Source organism: Xyrauchen texanus, chromosome 15 (assembly GCF_025860055.1).
Source record: "Xyrauchen texanus isolate HMW12.3.18 chromosome 15, RBS_HiC_50CHRs, whole genome shotgun sequence".
Classification (NCBI taxonomy): domain Eukaryota; kingdom Metazoa; phylum Chordata; class Actinopteri; order Cypriniformes; family Catostomidae; genus Xyrauchen; species Xyrauchen texanus.
The window spans coordinates 9264262-9285383 of NC_068290.1; the positions used below are offsets into that span (position 1 = coordinate 9264262).

The 21122-nt window shown below is 42.5% G+C and overlaps 1 protein-coding gene across 1 annotated transcript in view; it reads left to right on the plus strand.

Annotated features, from left to right (window-relative positions):
• The window catches only part of cpne4a (copine IVa), a 111276-nt gene that overhangs the window by 68159 nt on the left and 21995 nt on the right, over positions 1–21122 (plus strand). Inside the window, exons 7-8 of the mRNA XM_052143894.1 lie at positions 421–510; positions 13131–13229. Coding sequence (XP_051999854.1) covers positions 421–510; positions 13131–13229 — 189 coding nt within the window. The remainder of the gene's footprint in view (positions 1–420; positions 511–13130; positions 13230–21122) is intronic.

Genomic DNA, 21122 nt, shown 5'->3' on the forward strand with positions numbered 1-21122 from the left:
CATTAATGCAAGGAATATTCCACATATTCCACAGTATTTAATATTCCAGGTGGAGTTATGGATAAAAAGTAAAAACTTCAGTCAGTATGAACTTTTGTTGGTAATTTTCCACTCAGGAAATAGTCATTCAAAATGTAATCGTTAGAAGTTGACAAAAGTTTTCTTTTGTAGACATTTGTGTGTGTTTGATTTAAATGTATGTGCAAAGGCCAGACTATCATTCTAACAATTTGATTTGGAGTATTATTTTGTAGTTCCTAATAAAGTGAAAAGACAATGGCACTTGTCAAAGACAGTTTTTACTCATATTTGGCACTGAAGGCAAACGCTTTTCACTAAGATCTCCCTGTATCGGCATTCAACCAACACTGAACCGCTCTCTCTCTCTCTCTCTTCCTCTCACTCTCCCTCTGCACACAGACCATCATGAATAACCTCAACCCCGCTTGGAAGACTTTCAAAACGTCTCTGAACTCACTCTGTAGTGGAGACCATGAAAGAATACTGAAGGTAATTTATTACTTGTCAATGTTGGCTGTATGCTGTCTCGATCAATAAATGTGTAATTATGTGTATTTGTCTTTCACTATCAAATATGTTTTAATTTATTTTTACATTTACAGTGACATTTGCAATTTATGTTCTTGGCCAGACGCCATCGCACCAAAGCACTTGTAGTGCATGTATTGTTTATGTGATTAGATTTAGAAGTGCTTGTTTAAAAAGAATTGCCTACTTTTATCAGAAAATGTATTTACTGGATTTTGAGTAGGTAAGGCACTTTAGAAATTCACAGTGTAATTATTAGATCTACAAAAGTATAGTTTGTCAACTTCATAGTGTTTATTTTCTTATTTGTGAAAGAGCTAGCTGAAAGTTCCCAATTAGAAGTGTTTATAGCAGTTTTTTAGATACTAATCAAATGATTAAACCATTAAAGACATTAAAGGTTAAAGAGGCCAGTTGCTTGTCCATTTATACTGCTGACATTCCATAGCAGGCTATAACCTACTCTCTAGACTCAGATTTGAGCTATAACAAATAGCTATGGCTTAGCAACTAAATCAAAACATCACATATGCACTGCCCTATCTAAGTATTGGGACAGTGAGATACTTTTCATATTTTGCCTCTGTAGTCCACCACAATATATTTTAATTTAAGCAATAAATATCTGATTGAAGTACAGACTTTCAGCTTTGGGCGAACTGTTTAGGAATTATATCACGTTTTATACACAGACAACAATTTCCAGGGGCTCTGAAATAATGGGACAATCGACCGAGAAGCTGTTTCATGGCCAGGTGTGAACTGTTCCCAGGTTATTTCATAAAAAATGATGCAGTTAAAAGGTCTGGAGCTGATTCAAGATGTAGAATTTGCATTTGGAAGCTGTTGCTGTAAACTCTCATCATGAGCTCCAAAGAGCTGTCAATGCAAGTCAGGCTGGCCATCATTAGCCTGAAAAAAATTAAATAAAACAAATACATCAGAGGGATAGCAGAAAGCTTAGGAGTGGCCAAATTAACAATTTAGTACATTATAAAAATAAAAACACCTAACACATAACCTAAAGGCCTGGATGACCACAGAAGACAACTGTGGTGGAGGATCACAAAATTATTTCCTTAGTGAAAATAAACCACTTCACAACATCAAGCCAAGTCAAGAAAACTCTCCAGGAGGAAGGCAAATCATTGTAAAAGTCAACAAAAAAGATTTCATACATAGGGTTTACCACAATGTGCAAACCACTGGTAAGCCTCAAGAATTGGAAGGCCAGATTAGATTGCCAGAAAAAAGTCTGCCAAGTTCTGGAACACTTTTCTTTGGACAGACAAAACTAAGATGAATCTCTACCAGAATCATAGGAAGAGAAGCGTATGGAGACGGGAAGGAACAGCTTATGATCGAAGCATACCACATCACCTGTGAAACATGGTGAAGGAAGTGTTGTGGCATGGGCATGGATGGCTGCCAAATGGAACTGGTTCACTAGTGTCTGTTGATGATATGACTGCTGAAAGAAGCAGCAGAATGAATTCTGAAGAGTTAGGGCTATGCTATCTGCTCAGTTTCTGCTAAATGCTGCAAAACCGAATGGATTGCACTTCACAGTACTGATGGACAGTGACATTATACTGTGAAAGCAACCAAAGAGCTTTTCAAGGCAAAGAAATTGAATATTCTTCAATGAGTTAGTGTGAATGAGTTAGTCACCTGACCTCATCCCAAATGAACATGCATATTACTTGCTGAAGACAAAACTGAAAGCAGAAACAAGCAGCAACTTAAGACAGCTGCATTAAAGGCCTAGCAAAGCAAACCCAGAATTTGGTGATGTCCATGGGTTCCAGACTTCAGACAGTCATTCACTGCAAATTATTTTATTCAAAACACATTTATTTGTGACATCAATCATGAACTCCATAAAGAAAAGTTTTAAATTTGCATGCATGGAATTACACTATAGTTTTCTTTTGAAATAAAATGTAGGGGTTTGTATAGGCCCTAGTAAAAAGAGACATACATGATAGTAGTTTTTTCATTCAAGTTTGTGCAAGACTCCAGTCTTGATCATCCTTGTCACTTTCAGTGATCAGTTGGGTAGATTTCGGCTAGCTTTTTGGGTAGCATTTTAACGGATGCAGGTGAGCAGTGCTGATTTCTATACTGTTCTGAAATACAATAATTTTTGCCAGACCACCGTGTCTCTGTTCAGATCAGATAGCTTGCAGAAGCTCTCATGGTGATCACATGGCCTGATTACTCTGACTCTGGAGGATTAGACTCGGTGAGAGTGTGTTTGAGAATTAAGAAAGGATCTACCAGGTGTTCCCATGTGTATACTTAAATATGTGCATTTCCTAATTTACCTCTCTCTTTCTCTCTTAATTTATTCAAAGTGATGGGCAGTAGCATTACTAAAAATAGCAAAACTATTTGCTTAACTACATATCTCAGTAGCAATGTGGGACCATTGCTAGTTTTTAAATCAAGTAGCTTTTCAGAGTCGCAAGTTCGAATCCAGGGTGTGCTGAGTGACTCCAGCCAGGTCTCCTAAGCAACCAAATTAGCCCGGTTGCTAGGGAGTGTAGAGTCACATGGGGTAACTAGTGGTTCTCGCTCTCAATGGGGCATGTGGTAAGTTGTGCTTGGATCGCGGAGAATAGCATGAGCCTCCATGTGCGGAGTCTCTGTTGTGTCGTGCACAGCGAGCCACGTGATAAGATGCGGAGGCAACTGAGACTTATCCTCCCTCACCGGATTGAGGTGAGTAACCACGCTACCACGAGGACCTACTAAGTAGTGGGAAATGGGCATTCTATATTGAGGAGAAAAGGGTATACAATTTTTTAAATCAAGTAGATTTTCAGTTGCAAAGCTGTTTTATTGAATTTTTGTAAAGTTATATCCAAATAACAATTTAATTGCCATGAAAACAAAACTTTATAATCATGGTACTGGATATATCTTTTCACAGAAATGTTTAGTAAGCGATTTATCACACTTAAAACATGTTAACATGTATATTAATGTCTTGTGGCTATACTTATGAAACGGTGAGTATTTTAACGTTTTTGGACTGGCCCCATTTGCTTCAGTTGTAATAGCCTTACTGTAACTTTCAATTTTTTTTGTAATTTACTCTGGTTTACTCTGGTACTCACAACAAAGAAAAACTTTAGGGGTTGCTGATTTCAAAATAAAAGACGAACATCTTCAAAACAATGTTACACTGGAGGGATTTTCAGAGTGCCTCAGCACACCATTAACTGTGCCCATTTAATGTTAATATGCTCTGGGCCCCTTTAAACATTTCTTAAGTGTGCCTGTGTTCTACCTGTCTCTCTGCTCATACGCCTGTGTGTTGCCTCCCTACTGCCCACTCATGAGTATACAGGCACAGACCTCATCAGTAGTGGTTCTGGTCCCTTGGTGAAACCCACTTCAACGTGCCCCCAAAGATGTTGACCTGAGGGGGTGGGATTGGGTGCTGCCTCGTACCGCCCAACAACCCCCCACCCCACCCGCAAGTTGCCGCCCTGCGCTATTGCCCATGTCTAAATCCGCCACTGGACCTCATTACAGCAGACTGCTCAGCCTCATTTAGGGCAGACGTAGTCCATGACATCTGCAGAATCACTCAAGGACATAACCCAGAGCTCACAGCTGGAGCTCACCCCATTCCCAGATCTGCCCTCTAGCAGTCCAGTAGAGTGCTGCTGTCACCACTCAAAATGACTACAATCAGTGTGGGAAACATGTCCTTTTTTTAGAATCTCAACATAAGACTTAAAGGGTATCTTGACAGAGCCCTGTGTGATTAACTCTTAGTGGTTATGATTGATTGGGTCCTGCCGATATTCGACTGGTCCTATTGTTACTCCAATGGGACGTATTTGTTGTGGGCTGATGAATTATTACGTTCTTCAATTTCATTTTTCTTGTGCCATATATTGGAATCCCCTTCCCCTCTAGCTAACAGCTGGTCTGTTAGTTAAAATGTTGCTCTAGACAGTTGCAGATATCTTGTGAACATTAAACTCTGATCAGTGAGTCAGAAATCATGGGAGGTTAATAAGGCTGCAGTGGCGCATCAAATGTGGAGGTCTCATTTGGTCGGAGTTCCAGTACACCTCAAGTCAATTGAAGTCAAAATGGATATATAAAGCACATTTACAACAACAGCTATTGATCTAAAGTGCTGTACAGTCCCAATGAAAACCAAAATGTAAAAAGTTAGTTGACAAGTCAGAAGGTAAAGAGTAAAAATAAGATTTTAGGGAATATTAAAAAAATGGAGACGGAGCGGACCCCACGTGAAAAGGGAGACTGTTCCAGAGTTTGGGGGCAACAACAGAAAAGGCTCGATCACCCTGTGTTTTACAACAGTAACGGGACAGACAGAAGAACCTGATCACAAGATCTGCATGTTCTGGTGGGAGAGTATGGATGAAGAAGGTCACTAATGTACTGAGGTGCAATAGCAGAGAAGGCCTTAAACACATAGATGAGAACATTAAATTCAATTCTGAATATAACAGGAAGCCAGTGAAGAGATGCAAGTACAGGAGAAATATGATCCATCTTTTTCAATGCTGTTTAAAATCCAGCCGCAGCATTTAGCACCATCTGCAAATGAGATAAAGCAGTTTGAGGTAGGCCAAAATACAGGGAGTTATTTTAGTCCAGCCATGATGTAATTAGTGCATGGATCACGGTCCTCAGACAATCCAAACAATTGTGTGGTCAATAGTATCAAAAGCAGTGTTGAGATCCAATAAAACCAGAACAGATTCGAGAGAAAAATATAATTTGTGATCTTCAACAGAGCAGATTCAGTACTATGTAATGATCTGAATCTGGACTGGAACATATCTAAAATATCAAATTAATTAAAATATGAGTATAGCTGAGAATACACAACTCTCTCCAGAAGCTTGGAAATGAAAGGCAGTTTTGAAACTGGTCTATGGATTTTGTGTAGCTGGATCGAGATGGGGTTTTTTAAGCAAAGGTTGCACAATTGAATGTTGTGGCAGGGTGGAGGGCGGGGCCGGGTCGTGATCCTACACACCCGGTCCCGTATTAGGCTAATTAAGCCACTGTGAGTGATAAAGGTCGACTGCAGAGGATCGTGTGGGAGAGAGAGATTGTTAACGGACATGTCCGTCATGTGTGTGTTTGTGTCTTCTCTTTTAAGTTTATCATTGTCACAATTCCATTGTTGTCTGCCCTGGGTCTCACTTGTCTTTGTCAGAAACTACACTTCCCATGATCCTCGGCCCTCATCACTGCCAGCCCTGTGTCATTGTGCTCACCTGATTGTAGTTTGTCTTCATCATGTCTCCAGTGTATATAAACCCTGTTTGTTCTCCATTCCCTTGTCGATCGTCGATGTATATGGATGCTTGTTTCCGTGGTCTTTAATGTTCATCCTGCCAGTTTTACCTTTGTATGTTTTTCGTGTTTTTGTTGTGTTTCCCCATTGCGGGTGTTTCCTTTGTTTTTGTTTTGTCTCTTTAGTTGTCCAATAAAGCCTACCCTGCATTTAGATCCTCGCCCCTCGTCTGCCTTCCTGCTCTAGCGTAACAATCATTAAACCATTATTTATATCGTCAAGCCGGTTCTCGCCGTCTCCTTTCCATTGATCCCTTCACACATGTTTAAAGCTGGCTGGTACTAATCCACTAGCTGAAGAGCCATTGATAATGGCTGTCACAGAAGTACTTACAGTTGCAAAAACATCTTTGAAAAGACAAGAAGGAAGAACGTCCTTCTTACACTTTCAGCACTTCATCTTTGTGATAAGATCAGAAAGATGTGTTATAGAAACTGAAATTGAGTTAAATAGCTGGGAGGGGGGTGATAGCTGCGGAGGAACAAATGTTAAAGGTGAAATAGACAACTTAATGTCTTGGATTTTCTTAATAAAAAAAATCTGAAATTCCTCACAGGTCTCAAGAGAAGTTTAGATTCCAGCATTTGGATAAGGGAATAACAAGTCATTTTTATTTGAATAGCGCTTTTCACACATCGTTTCACACATCGTTTCAAAGCAGCTTTACCGGAAATCATGCATTAACACAAAAATGAAACTGTAATATCTATAAAGTCTTAGAATGATCATTGTGTAGTTTGATAAAATATGATTGTAAATTGAGTATAAAATATAAGTAATTAAATAATAATTGTATTTATAACCCCAGTGAGCAAGCTGAAGGTGACTGTGGCAAGGAACACAAAACTCCATAATATGTTATTTAATGAAGAAAAATAACCTTGGGAGAAACCAGAATCACTGTGGGGGCCAGTTCCCCTCTGACTAACATCATGAATATAATTCCAATATTAGTTATATGTGAGCAGTACAAGTCATGGTTTAAAATGTGTTAATTAAGCAAGCATTAAGGTCCAGTTAATTAATGACCAATGTCTGTGAAGTCCATCCTGGATTAATTGCAGAAGTTTACAGAGATGCATTGTCCTCATTACAGATTATAGTTGGATGTGCTCAGTTTAACTGAAACCTGGGGGAGTAGATTCATTTAAGCTAATATATGCATCCAGTTTAAGCCAAGTTTCAGACAAAACAGAGCACATCCAACTATAATCTGCAATAATTTAATTTACAATTAGTGCTTTGGTAGAAAGAGAGCTAATGTTAAGGAGCCCTACCTTTATATGAAACAAATCAACATGGTTTTATCAACAAGATATATGGTTGTTCCCATTTGTAAAACACCAACAAATTTAATATAATCATCTTCATTGTAATCAAAACTGCGTTTTCTGCATGAAAAGGGGACATTCGTTGGTTTACATATTTCAAAAGTCAAAATAGAAATATTGTTTTACAACATTTTATGCATTATATTACAATATTGTGGTATATTTTGTCTGATGTTAGCATTTCAAATTAAGAAAATAGAGCATCTTTTATAATAGCAAAACATCATTCACAAAGCTTTCTTAAATGGTTTAACATAATTTACATATTTTTATTTTATTTCGAAATGTATCAATACTAACCTCAGTATCGTCACAAACAGAACACAATATAGGGATATTTAACCCAAAATGAAAAAAAAATGAAAATTCTCTCATCATTTACTCACCCTCATGCCATCCCAGATGTGTATGACTTTTTTTCTTCTGCTGAACACAAACAAAGATTTTTAGAAGAATATCAAATTTTTGTAGTCCTCACAATGCAGGTACCAAAAAATCCATATCTTCAGAAGTGATATGATAGGTGTGTGTGTGTGAAACAGATATATATATGTCTTATGAATGTGTCTTTTAAGGAAACTGGTTTCAGACTTGCACCAAAATGTCAATTATGATGATCTAGAATCAATTTAAGTGATTATTAGATTTATCCGAGCAAATATTTAATGACTGCCAAAAATTGGAAGCATACTGTATGTCAAACTAAATTACCTTATTATTAAAGACTTTTCAGATAGATACTGTAGATGGATTGATGGATAGATGCATGAGTTTAAATTGTCTATTTTGTCAAAGTATAAGGGATATTTAAATTTTTGGATCATCTGCTATGGAAAAAAATGCTTAGTATCAGTTAGAAAAGATTAAATACTGTGCTGAGTTTGGTGGATGTACAAATGGCGGCCGAAAATTTTGAATAATGTACAGATTTTGCTGTTTAGGAAGACTTTAATTCACCAAAGTGGCATTCAACTAATCACAAAGTATATTCAGGACATTACTGATGTAAAAAACAGCACCATCACTATTTGAAAAAAGTCATTTTTGATCAAATCTAGACAGACCTCATTTCCAGCAGCCATCAATCCAACACCTTATCCTTGAGTAATCATGCTAAATTGCTAATTTGTTACTAGAAAATCACTTGCCATTATATCAAACACAGTTGAAAGTTATTTGGTTTGATAAATTAAGCTAAACATTGTCTTTGTTTTTGAGTTGCCACAGTATGCAATAGACTGGCATGTCTTAAGGTCAATATTAGGTCAAAAATGGCAAAAAATAAACAGCTTTCTCTAGAAACTCGTCAGTCAATAATATTTTTGAGGAATGAAGGCTATGCATTGCTTGAAATTTCCCCCCAAAAAACTGAAGATTTCATACAATTTGTACACTACAGTCTTCAAAGACAAAGGACAACTGTCTCTAACAAGGACAGAAAGAGATGTGGAAGGTCAGATGTACAACTAAACAAGAGGATAAGTACATCAGAGTCTCTAGTTTGTGAAAGACACCTCACAGGTCCTCAGCTGACAGCTTCATTGAATTCTACACGCTCAACACCAGTTTCATGTACAAAAGTAAAGAGAAGACTCAGGGGTGCAGGCCTGTTATCAGTGTCCTGACTATACATTGTGATCAGTTGAATGCCACTTTGGTGAATAAATGTACCAATTTCTTTCCATAAGAGCAAAATCTGTACATTATTCCAAACTTTTGGCCACCAGTGTAGCTTGAAAGTTCTAGGACGAGTTAGTCAGAAATTTAGGTTTATGGATTTTGAAAAAACCCTAACTCAAGTCTGTAGAATAACAGTATATTGGCTTTATCAATGTTCATCCTGCCAGTTTTACCTTTGTATGTTTTTCGTGTTTTTGTTGTGTTTCCCCATTGCGGGTGTTTCCTTTGTTTTTGTTTTGTCTCTTTAGTTGTCCAATAAAGCCTACCCTGCATTTAGATCCTCGCCCCTCGTCTGCCTTCCTGCTCTAGCGTAACAATCATTAAACCATTATTTATATCGTCAAGCCGGTTCTCGCCGTCTCCTTTCCATTGATCCCTTCACACATGTTTAAAGCTGGCTGGTACTACTCCACTAGCTGAAGAGCCATTGATAATGGCTGTCACAGAAGTACTTACAGTTGCAAAAACATCTTTGAAAAGACAAGAAGGAAGAACGTCCTTCTTACACTTTCAGCACTTCATCTTTGTGATAAGATCAGAAAGATGTGTTATAGAAACTGAAATTGAGTTAAATAGCTGGGAGGGGGGTGATAGCTGCGGAGGAACAAATGTTAAAGGTGAAATAGACAACTTAATGTCTTGGACTTTCTTAATAAAAAAAATCTGAAATTCCTCACAGGTCTCAAGAGAAGTTTAGATTCCAGCATTTGGATAAGGGAATAACAAGTCATTTTTATTTGAATAGCGCTTTTCACAACACACATCGTTTCAAAGCAGCTTTACCGGAAATCATGCATTAACACAAAAATGAAACTGTAATATCTATAAAGTCTTAGAATGATCATTGTGTAGTTTGATAAAATATGATTGTAAATTGAGTATAAAATATAAGTAATTAAATAATAATTGTATTTATAACCCCAGTGAGCAAGCTGAAGGTGACTGTGGCAAGGAACACAAAACTCCATAATATGTTATTTAATGAAGAAAAATAACCTTGGGAGAAACCAGAATCACTGTGGGGGCCAGTTCCCTCTGACTAACATCATGAATATAATTCCAATATTAGTTATATGTGAGCAGTACAAGTCATGGTTTAAAATGTGTTAATTAAGCAAGCATTAAGGTCCAGTTAATTAATGACCAATGTCTGTGAAGTCCATCCTGGATTAATTGCAGAAGTTTACAGAGATGCATTGTCCTCATTACAGATTATAGTTGGATGTGCTCAGTTTAACTGAAACCTGGGGAGTAGATTCATTTAAGCTAATATATGCATCCAGTTTAAGCCAAGTTTCAGACAAAACAGAGCACATCCAACTATAATCTGCAATAATTTAATTTACAATTAGTGCTTTGGTAGAAAGAGAGCTAATGTTAAGGAGCCCTACCTTTATATGAAACAAATCAACATGGTTTTATCAACAAGATATATGGTTGTTCCCATTTGTAAAACACCAACAAATTTAATATAATCATCTTCATTGTAATCAAAACTGCGTTTTCTGCATGAAAAGGGGACATTCGTTGGTTTACATATTTCAAAAGTCAAAATAGAAATATTGTTTTACAACATTTTATGCATTATATTACAATATTGTGGTATATTTTGTCTGATGTTAGCATTTCAAATTAAGAAAATAGAGCATCTTTTATAATAGCAAAACATCATTCACAAAGCTTTCTTAAATGGTTTAACATAATTTACATATTTTTATTTTATTTCGAAATGTATCAATACTAACCTCAGTATCGTCACAAACAGAACACAATATAGGGATATTTAACCCAAAATGAAAAAAAAAATGAAAATTCTCTCATCATTTACTCACCCTCATGCCATCCCAGATGTGTATGACTTTTTTTCTTCTGCTGAACACAAACAAAGATTTTTAGAAGAATATCAAATTTTTGTAGTCCTCACAATGCAGGTACCAAAAAATCCATATCTTCAGAAGTGATATGATAGGTGTGTGTGTGTGAAACAGATATATATATGTCTTATGAATGTGTCTTTTAAGGAAACTGGTTTCAGACTTGCACCAAAATGTCAATTATGATGATCTAGAATCAATTTAAGTGATTATTAGATTTATCCGAGCAAATATTTAATGACTGCCAAAAATTGGAAGCATACTGTATGTCAAACTAAATTACCTTATTATTAAAGACTTTTCAGATAGATACTGTAGATGGATTGATGGATAGATGCATGAGTTTAAATTGTCTATTTTGTCAAAGTATAAGGGATATTTAAATTTTTGGATCATCTGCTATGGAAAAAAATGCTTAGTATCAGTTAGAAAAGATTAAATACTGTGCTGAGTTTGGTGGATGTACAAATGGCGGCCGAAAATTTTGAATAATGTACAGATTTTGCTGTTTAGGAAGACTTTAATTCACCAAAGTGGCATTCAACTAATCACAAAGTATATTCAGGACATTACTGATGTAAAAAACAGCACCATCACTATTTGAAAAAAGTCATTTTTGATCAAATCTAGACAGACCTCATTTCCAGCAGCCATCAATCCAACACCTTATCCTTGAGTAATCATGCTAAATTGCTAATTTGTTACTAGAAAATCACTTGCCATTATATCAAACACAGTTGAAAGTTATTTGGTTTGATAAATTAAGCTAAACATTGTCTTTGTTTTTGAGTTGCCACAGTATGCAATAGACTGGCATGTCTTAAGGTCAATATTAGGTCAAAAATGGCAAAAAATAAACAGCTTCTCTAGAAACTCGTCAGTCAATAATATTTTTGAGGAATGAAGGCTATGCATTGCTTGAAATTTCCCCCCAAAAAACTGAAGATTTCATACAATTTGTACACTACAGTCTTCAAAGACAAAGGACAACTGGCTCTAACAAGGACAGAAAGAGATGTGGAAGGCCAGATGTACAACTAAACAAGAGGATAAGTACATCAGAGTCTCTAGTTTGTGAAAGACACCTCACAGGTCCTCAGCTGACAGCTTCATTGAATTCTACACGCTCAACACCAGTTTCATGTACAACAGTAAAGAGAAGACTCAGGGGTGCAGGCCTGTTATCAATGTCCTGACTATACATTGTGATCAGTTGAATGCCACTTTGGTGAATAAATGTACCAATTTCTTTCCATAAGAGCAAAATCTGTACATTATTCCAAACTTTTGGCCACCAGTGTAGCTTGAAAGTTCTAGGACGAGTTAGTCAGAAATTTAGGTTTATGGATTTTGAAAAAACCCTAACTCAAGTCTGTAGAATAACAGTATATTGGCTTTATCAAGCCAACATAATAAAATAAAAAGCATTTATCAATTAACTGACTTTCAGCCAACAATGTCCATTTTTATTCTTTCAACCAACTGCCAAAGCGTACACACAGTATTGTGGGCAATCATAGGCAGCAAAAGATACATCTATGCTGAATTAAAAATATCATACAAAAATGGGCATGTCCACACTAATACGTTTTAGTTTGAAATCACTTTGTTTACCGCTCTCATCTGCACCAGAATGGCACTGAAAAAGTGTGGATGTGGCCAGTGGCAGATGATTTAGCAAACACTTCATGCAGACATTTCCTAATGCCTTCCTACCTTAGCATTCTGCCTCATAAGGCAGCATGTTGAAGGTTTCGAGCATAGCCCCGACTTTGATCATTGAAACTGTTCTATCATTCCATTGAGAGTAATGGGACTATTGTACATTTGAAACCCCAAAAGCAGTGAACGAAAAATAAAACCACTGCATGAAAAGCACTCACACTACGATCTTTTCTAGCTGCTTTAAATAAGTCATCCCTTGTTGTCCTGAATATTGCAGAAAATCATCAAACTTTAATAAATTTGTACTGTCACTTAATGTTTAATGCATGAATGCATGGGACACAGTGGACTGCTCCAGTTCTGTACTCTGTATGTTTGGGTTCCAAAGATGCCTTATGATCTCTGTGGACCATATGAAGCCAATCATGGGATGGGTTCAACCAGAGTAGACACTTTGAGAACCCTCAGAGTGTGTTTTTTATTTCTGCTCCAGAGGAATGCTTAAAATGGTATCCAAACTAGATGTCTGTAGTGGAAACACGTGCATATTTCTGGGGAAAGAGGGGGTTGATTTTGAAGATGGGGCTTTAAATAGCTGATCAAAATAAAAATGTTGCATTTGTTCATTTCTTTATTCCCTTCCTTTCTAATGCCCTGTCTTTCCTTTTTCTCCAGTGTACGGTGTGGGACTGGGATTCGAACGGAAAGCACGATTTTATTGGTGAATTTCAAGCTACGTTCAAAGAGATGCGGTCAGCGATGGATGGCAGACAGGTAACAGTTTTATACGTAGGCCATGTAAAATGTATATTTTTATTGTAAATGTCAATGAGAACGTGAGCCAGACAGAGCCAAATTTCTTTATTTGAAACAGATATTTAGAGCAGGTTATGTAATATATGATAAGTGGGAACTAGTTCTGCTCGATGAAAATTCAGGAAAAGATGAAAGAAAATTGAGGTTGTATGAGGAGGGCTTGATGTGGGTCACAGTATGTTCTGTAGATTCTGTAGTCTTAGAAAAATACCCACTCACATCCCTTAACAGAGCTGTTTGATTTAATCTTACACATCTCTACTTCACGTTATCTACTAAGGTATTCATTGAATGCCTTATATAGGTTTGTTTCCTCTAGATAAGTGAATCCCAACCAACCTGAAAAGCTGAAATTACCAGTTAAAGCTGAAGTGTTTAACTATTTTAAAATACTTTCTCCTATCCCAGTTTAATGCAACGACAACTATATGTAAGTCATTCATATGTTGATTTTCTTAGAATCTGTTAACACTGTGTGTTGGAAAATAAATAATTATCAGTTTGAGTGTCTCAACAGCCCAACACAGCAACATTATTCATGAAAGCTTTTTGAAAACCATGTTTATTTTTGCAATTCCGTTTGGTGGCGGTTGTGGCGAAGAAATAACATTTTTAACGAACGAAAACAAAATATTGCGCCTCATTCATGAAAATTAGCTAAATGCATTTCGGTGTAAAAAAATTGTCACAGAAATTGCTGCAATTTACAGTATAAATATTTGTACAAAAATGAACATTTCTTGTTTGGTGTTAATGAAGGGCTTCTTGCATGCTACTAAAGGGGCTGTGGGTGTGTGGATAGAAAGAGTCCCAGTTGGTCATCAGATGTTCCCAGAAAACAAAACCTTTTAAGAAGTAATTAACATACACATTATTGCAAATAATTATGATGCAATGCACAATAACTCAAAATGACTGCAAAAATCATTGCAGTGAAATATTAACATAATTAGAAACATTTATGAGACATCTGATAACAAGTTTAAATTGCTTTTCTGAAATGTTTTGTGTTTTGTGTTTTGCTTTACGATTAAAAGTCTGGCAAACAAGCACATAGAGCAAGAGAGTTTATAGCCCAATTGCACCTTCACCTCCACAAATATGGGTTACAGTAAGGCAATTACAATGGAAGTGAATTTGGCCAGTCCATAAACATTATAATAAACATTGTTTTAAAATTAGAGGCACAATACATAAACAATATACATGATAACATGATTTTAGCGTGACAAAATCAGGAATTTACTGGTGTTACAGCGTTTACTAGATTACATGGTTAACCAGCATTAAGTCATCATGGCAACTAAGTTGTAATATTGAATATAACTTTACAGAGATAATGTTACCAGCTGATTTTATAACACTAAAATCATTTTAACACATAAAATGTGTATGTTTATTGGCTATACCTTTGAAACAGTGTGTATTTTAACATTTATGGACTGGCCCCATTCACCTCCATTGTAAGTGCCTTACTATAACCACTTTCTTTTTTATTTTTTAATATACAAGGGGCAATATTTTTTGCCATAAATACTGTTGATTTAGCTTGTATTGAATCCGTATCATTCCTTCAAGTGTAAAATTACAGGTGTATTTCTTAAAGGTGCACTCAGTAATATTTTGCTCATTAAAACAATGTAACCCTTAAGAAATGAATAGTAATTTTGCAAAGTATGCTTAAAATAATGTACACTCATATGGAGTTCCTGTTATATCAGTAGCCAAAAAAGTTTTAGTTTACATGGAGCTGGGCTGCCTAATGGGGGCTGCCATGTTGAAATCACATGACCAGCTAAATACTACTCACTTTAACTTAGTAACCCCCTGTTATTGGACACTTGCACTCACCGAATAAATTAATCATGGCTGAATGCAATTGCGCATTATGCAGTGCCATTGGTAACTAAAAACTATTGCTTTTGCATGACGCTGCACTTCTGCCATTAGGTGTCATCATAATTCCAAGAGGATTGATCTATTGGCAAGTGCAACATAAATTAAACATTTCTGAGTGCGCCAATAAAAATAAATGAAGATGAAGCTGGTAAGGGTTTCAATTAATTTCAGTGAACCATAGTCATTTGGGGCCCTGTTTTAAGACCACTACGTCTTAAGTGCAGTGCTATGCGCTACTTAATATGCGTAAAGTCAGTGGACATAGCCATTAAGTTTTGGTGCATTTTAGTGCCAAGTCTTGCTGTCAAAGTGCGCACAAAGTGTGAAAACGTTTGGTTACGTATGTAACCTCCGTTCCCCGAGGGAGGGAACGACACGTTGTGTCGGAGAAGCGACACTAGGGGTCTCTCTTGAGCGCTGATATCCACCTCTGATCTATGAAAAAAGGCCAATGAGAGTTGGCAGCCAGTATTTGCATGTCCCGCCCCCGGACATACGGGTATTTAAGCGGCGCAAATACGGGAGTTCATTCAGGATTTTTCTGAGGAGGCGGAAATGGTCCGGCCACAACAGTGGCTCGGTTCAGTGACATGGCGGAGGAAAGACACTACGCTGTCGTTCTCTCCCTCGGGGAACGGAGTTTACATACGTAACCAAACGTTCCCCTTCTGTCGCTCTCTCCACGTTGTGTCGGAGAAGCGACACTAGGGGACCCATTCCAATCTTGCCATGTGCTGAACCGTGTACGTGAACTGCCGATACAGAGGCGGGCAGGGATTCATCCAGTGCCACGCATCGTCTGTACCCGGCTGCACGTACCCTTCCACAATGCCCCATACGAACATCGGGATCCTTCTAGTTACCCTGAGAGGGGAACAAGGCGATGTCTGCCAACATGGGAACGGGCCAGCCTGGCTGGGCCTCTTTTCTCTCTATGTTTCTCGCATAGAGCAATCACGGCCGGGGCCCTTACACGCATATAGGGAAGGGGGGCTTACCCAGACCCTGCGGACACCACACCTGCCCTTTTTCTTGGGGAGGAAAAGTGGTAGACACGTCACACGGCCGTCTTAGGGCTCGTGTGGAAAGTATGGTGCGGTGGTAGATCCAGCCTCGAAAGGGGGGAGTTGCTACAGCACGGCGACCGGGGCAGCTGTAACTGCCTAAGGGAGACACGGGGGTCCGCTCGTAAGGGGACAGAACCGTGGAAATACACAGGGGGAGTCCGAGCAGGAGGCCTTACCTGTGGAGCACCTATACCAGTACAGGGTAGCCATCAGGGTACCCGCAGTGGCTTGGGTCGGCGAGTTCCTCCACTGAACCGCGGAGGAATCGACCAGGGTCCCGACTCGGAGTGGGGCGCCCTGGGAAAAAAGCCGCACTACTTAACCTTGACGTCAGGAAAAGGGCGCTGGGCGCAAGCGATCCACCCGGCCGGTCGGTCTACGTGTTACCGAGTTCTACGGGCTCGGACCTGACAAAACACGAGACGCAACCGACTCAACGCGGAGGTTGTAAAACCTTGCGAAGGTGTTGGGTGTTGCCCAACCCGCGGCTCTACAGATGTCTGCTAGGGAGGTGCCCTTGGCCAGTGCCCACGAGGACGCAACACCCCTTGTTGAGTGAGCTCGGACCCGCAAGGGTAGGGGCACGGCCTGGGTGTGATAAGCCAGTGTGATGGTGTCGACAACTCAGTGGGCGAGCCTCTGTTTGGAGATGGCATTCCCTTTCTGCCGTCCCCCAAAGCAGACAAAGAGCTGCTCAGAGCGTCTGGTGCTCTGTGTGCGGTCCAGGTAAATGCGCAGGGCGCGCACTGGACGTAGCAATGAAAGGGCTGGGTCTGCCTCCTCCCGGGGCAGCGCTTGCAGGTTCACTACCTGATCTCGGAATGGTGTGGTAGGAACCTTGGGCACATAGCCCGGTCGCGGTCTTAGGATCACAGACGTATCTGCCGGACCGAACTCCAGGCAAGTGTCGCTGACAGAGAACGCTTGCAGGTCCCCGAACCTCTTGATAGAGGCGAGCGCGATCAGCAGGGCCATCTTAAGAGAGAGGGCCCTGAGTCCAATTGATTCAAGCGGCTCGAAGGGGGGTCTCTGGAGTCCTGCCAAGACTACCGAGAGATCCCAGGAGGGAACTAGGCCTGGCCGGGGGGGATTCAACATCCAGGCGCCTCTCAGGAACCTGAGGATCAGGTCGTGCTTACCCAAAGACTTGCCGTCTACAGGATCGTGGTGGGCGGCAATGGCGGCAACATACACCTTGAGGGTGGACGGGGACAGCCTCCTGTCCAGCCTCTCCTGTAGGAACAGGAGCACTGACCTAATCGCGCATCTCTGTGGGTCTTCAGTTCGGGAAGAACACCAATCTGCGAACAAGTGCCACTTTAGGGCGTAAAGGTGCCTGGTAGAGGGGGCTCTGGCTTGGTTAATTGTATTCACAACGGTCGCCGGTAAGCCGGCTAGCTCTTCTGCATCCCGTCCAGGGACCAGACGTGGAGGTTCCAGAGGTCTGGGCGCGGGTGCCAGAGCGTGCCCCGTCCCTGAGAGAGGAGGTCCTTTCTCAGGGGAATTCGCCAGGGAGGAGCTGTCGCGAGAAGTCTGAGTTCCGAGAACCAAGTCCGAGTGGGCCAGTAGGGGGCCACTAACGTGACTTGCTCCTCGTTCTCCCTGACCTTGCACAGCACCGGTGCAAGAAGGCTCACTGGGGGAAATGCGTACTTGCACATCCCCGAGGGCCAGCTGTGTGCCAGCGCGTCTGTCCCAAGGGGAGCCTCTGTTAGGGCGTACCAGAGCGGGCAGTGGGAGGTTTCCTGGGAGGCAAACAGGTCTACCTGGGCCTTGCCAAACCGTTCCCAAATCAGCTGGACCGACTGGGGGTGAAGCCTCCACTCCCCGCCGGGCAGGCGTTGTCATGATAGCACGTCCGCTACAACGTTGAGCTTGCCGGGGATGTGAGTGGCACGCAGCGACCTGAGTCACTGCTGGCTCCATAGGAGGAGACGGCGGGCGAGTTGTGACATGTGGCGGGAGCGTACGCCGCCTTGGCGATATATGTACGCCACCACCGTGATGCTGTCCGATCTCACGAGGACGTGTTTGTCCCGAACTAATGGGAGGAACTTCCTGAGGGCGAGAAGGACGGTCAGCAACTCCAGGCAGTTGATGTGCCAACGCAGCGGGGCCCCTTTCCAACGGCCGTAAAAAGCAGAGGTCTGTCCAGGGTTGGAGTGTTTTGAGGCAGGCAGGGGTGATCTTTACCCGATGCATGCCGTGGTGCCATGCTTGTCTCGGGACTCGAGTCTGGAGCCAGTGCTGGAGTGGTCTCATATGCATCAACCCCAGCGGCGCGACCGCCTCGGAGGACGCCATATGACCCAGGAGCCTCTGTAAAAGTTTTAGAGGGACCACTGTGCCTGGCTTGAAGGAAGCGCCTCGCTTCCTTCAATCCAGCACCGACTGAGCACGCTCGCTCGTGAGACGTGCTGTCATTGAGACTGAGTCTAACTCCAACCCGAGAAAAGAGATGCTCTGAACCGGAGTGAGCTTGCTCTTTTCCCAGTTGACCTGAAGCCCCAAGCGGCTGAGGTGCCGGAGCACCTGGTCTCTGTGTGTGCATAGTAACTCTCGAGAGTGTGCTAGGATAAGCCAGTCGTCGAGGTAGTTGAGAATGCGGATGCCGGCTACTCGTAGCGGGGCAAGAGCCGCCTCTGCGACCTTCGTGAAGACGCGAGGGGACAGAGACAGGCCGAAGGGGAGGACTTTGTACTGAAACGCCTGGCCGTCGAACGCGAACCGTAAGAAGGGTCGGTGTCGTGGCAGAATTGAGACGTGGAAGTACGCGTCCTTCAGGTCTACCGCTGCGAACCAATCTAGATGCTGAACGCCAGCCAGAATATTTCTCTTTGTGAGCATTTTGAACGGGAGTTTTAACAAGGCCCGATTGAAAACTCGCAGGTCCAGGATTGGTCGTAAGCCACTGCCTTTCTTGGGTACAATGAAGTAAGGGCTGTAGAAACCCTTCCTCATTTCGGTTGGAGGGACGAGCTCTACCGCGCCCTTGGCTAAGAGGGTCGCGATTTCCGTGCGCAGGGAACTGGCATGCTCGCCGTGTACTGCGGAAAAGCGGACGCCCCTGAAGGGGGGCGGGAGCCGGGCAAACTGAATTGCATAACCGAGTCGAATGGTCCGGTGCAGCCAGCATGATGCATTGGGAAGCGAAAACCACGCTTCCCAGCTCTGCGCTAGGGGCACCAAAGGGACGAGTATTTTGGACGTACCCGGCAGGGCCTCGCAGCGGGGCGGAAACAGGTAATGCAGCGTCGGGCATCTTCGTTGTGGCCTGAGGCTGGGGTGCTGAGAATAGACTCAAAGCACTTACCTTGCTCCGCGCACCCGGCAGGGGGCAGGTTCGTGACTGAGGAGGTGGTCTGCTGGCGTCCTCTGGACTCGTCTGAACCGGCCGGCTGGGGGGCAGTCGTAGGCAGGCGGAAGGCGGGATCGCCGCGTCTGGTGTACCGGGACTGTCGTAATCTGAAAGCAGATTGCCGTGAGAACGGCATTTGCAGGCCAGGTGACCCAGAGGCAAAGGAAATAGCTCTTTTATTGAGAATATGGGTACCACAGCCCCCATCAGGGGGTGTGGCAAATGAAAAAACAAAGGATTCTCTTCCCAGCCCTCCACCGGGGGACGGAGTGGTCTTACCACCTCCGGAGCTAACGTCTTGGGCTCTGGGTCGGCTGTCTCAGGAACGCTTGGGAGCCTTCCGGGTCCTAGAGGGGGTTCGTGAGACAGGGGGCGTGCGCCGCCTGCGGGGTGCTCGACGCTGGGGCTGAGAGCTGGGCCCGGGTTGAGGCGGAGCAGGAGCTGGTTTCTTCGCAGGGGGACGCCCTCGGCGGGCAGAGAGTGGAGCGGGTGGCACCTAGACGAGCGGAGAGCGGGGCTCTCCACGTAGACGTCAGCTCGTCATGCACCTCCGGGAAAAACGGGACCGGGGGGATGCGTGGCCGTGAACGGCGCGCTGCCCCCAGGAACCAGTCATCCAACCGTGAAGGCTGTGGGGAGGATGGAGGGTTCCAATCCAACCCCACGCTCACGGCGGCCCGGGAAAGCATGTCAGACATCTGAGCGTTGGCCTCAGCCTGGGCCTTCTGGCCCGAAGGCGGCAGTCCAGGGGAGTCCTCGGCATCAGACATCTCACTTTCCGATGCAGCGGCGAGCTCATCTGCTTCGGGCTCGGGAGGATAGACAGCCGGGCCGTGAGGCGAGCCGCTATCGCCGCGAGCGTAGATGGGGACCAGCGAGCATGTCGGGGAACGGGAGGTTCGCGGGGGGCTACCCGGCGAAACTGCACCCGCTGCCGCCCCCAAATCGCCCCCAGCGCCAACCGCATCGTCCTCAATCCCGTGGGAAGAAGGAGCAATGCGGGGTGCAGCTGGGGTGGCTTGCTTTCTGTTGAAAGCAAGCCGCGACCGCAACGTGGTCATGGTCATGTTCTCGCAGTGAGAACATGAGCCATCCACAAACGCCGCCTCGGTGTGATAGCGGCCCAAACACATGAGACAGCGCCTGTGGCCGTCTGAAGCGGAGAGCACTCTACCGCATCCAGGAACAACACAGGGGCGGAAGGGCATCTTGAAAAAGACGCGTCCTGAAAAGGACGTTCAACGCCGCTGTGTTTTGCTCTTTTAGAGAAATTCACTCTTTTAAGGGAAATAACTCTTTTAATACACAGTATGTGTGTGTGTCTGCGCTGTCGAAGCGCTCAGGGGCAACAATGCACGCCGTGCAATGCGAAGGAGAAAGCCGCTGTTGTGCGCCGTCAAGATCCAACAGCATGCAGATCGTCAGAGGAAACAGGAACGTTAGTGGTGTGTAACTCGCAGCAAACTGCAGACAGACCATCGGCTCCAAAGAAATTTTCCGAATGACCTCCCGTATTTGCGCCGCTTA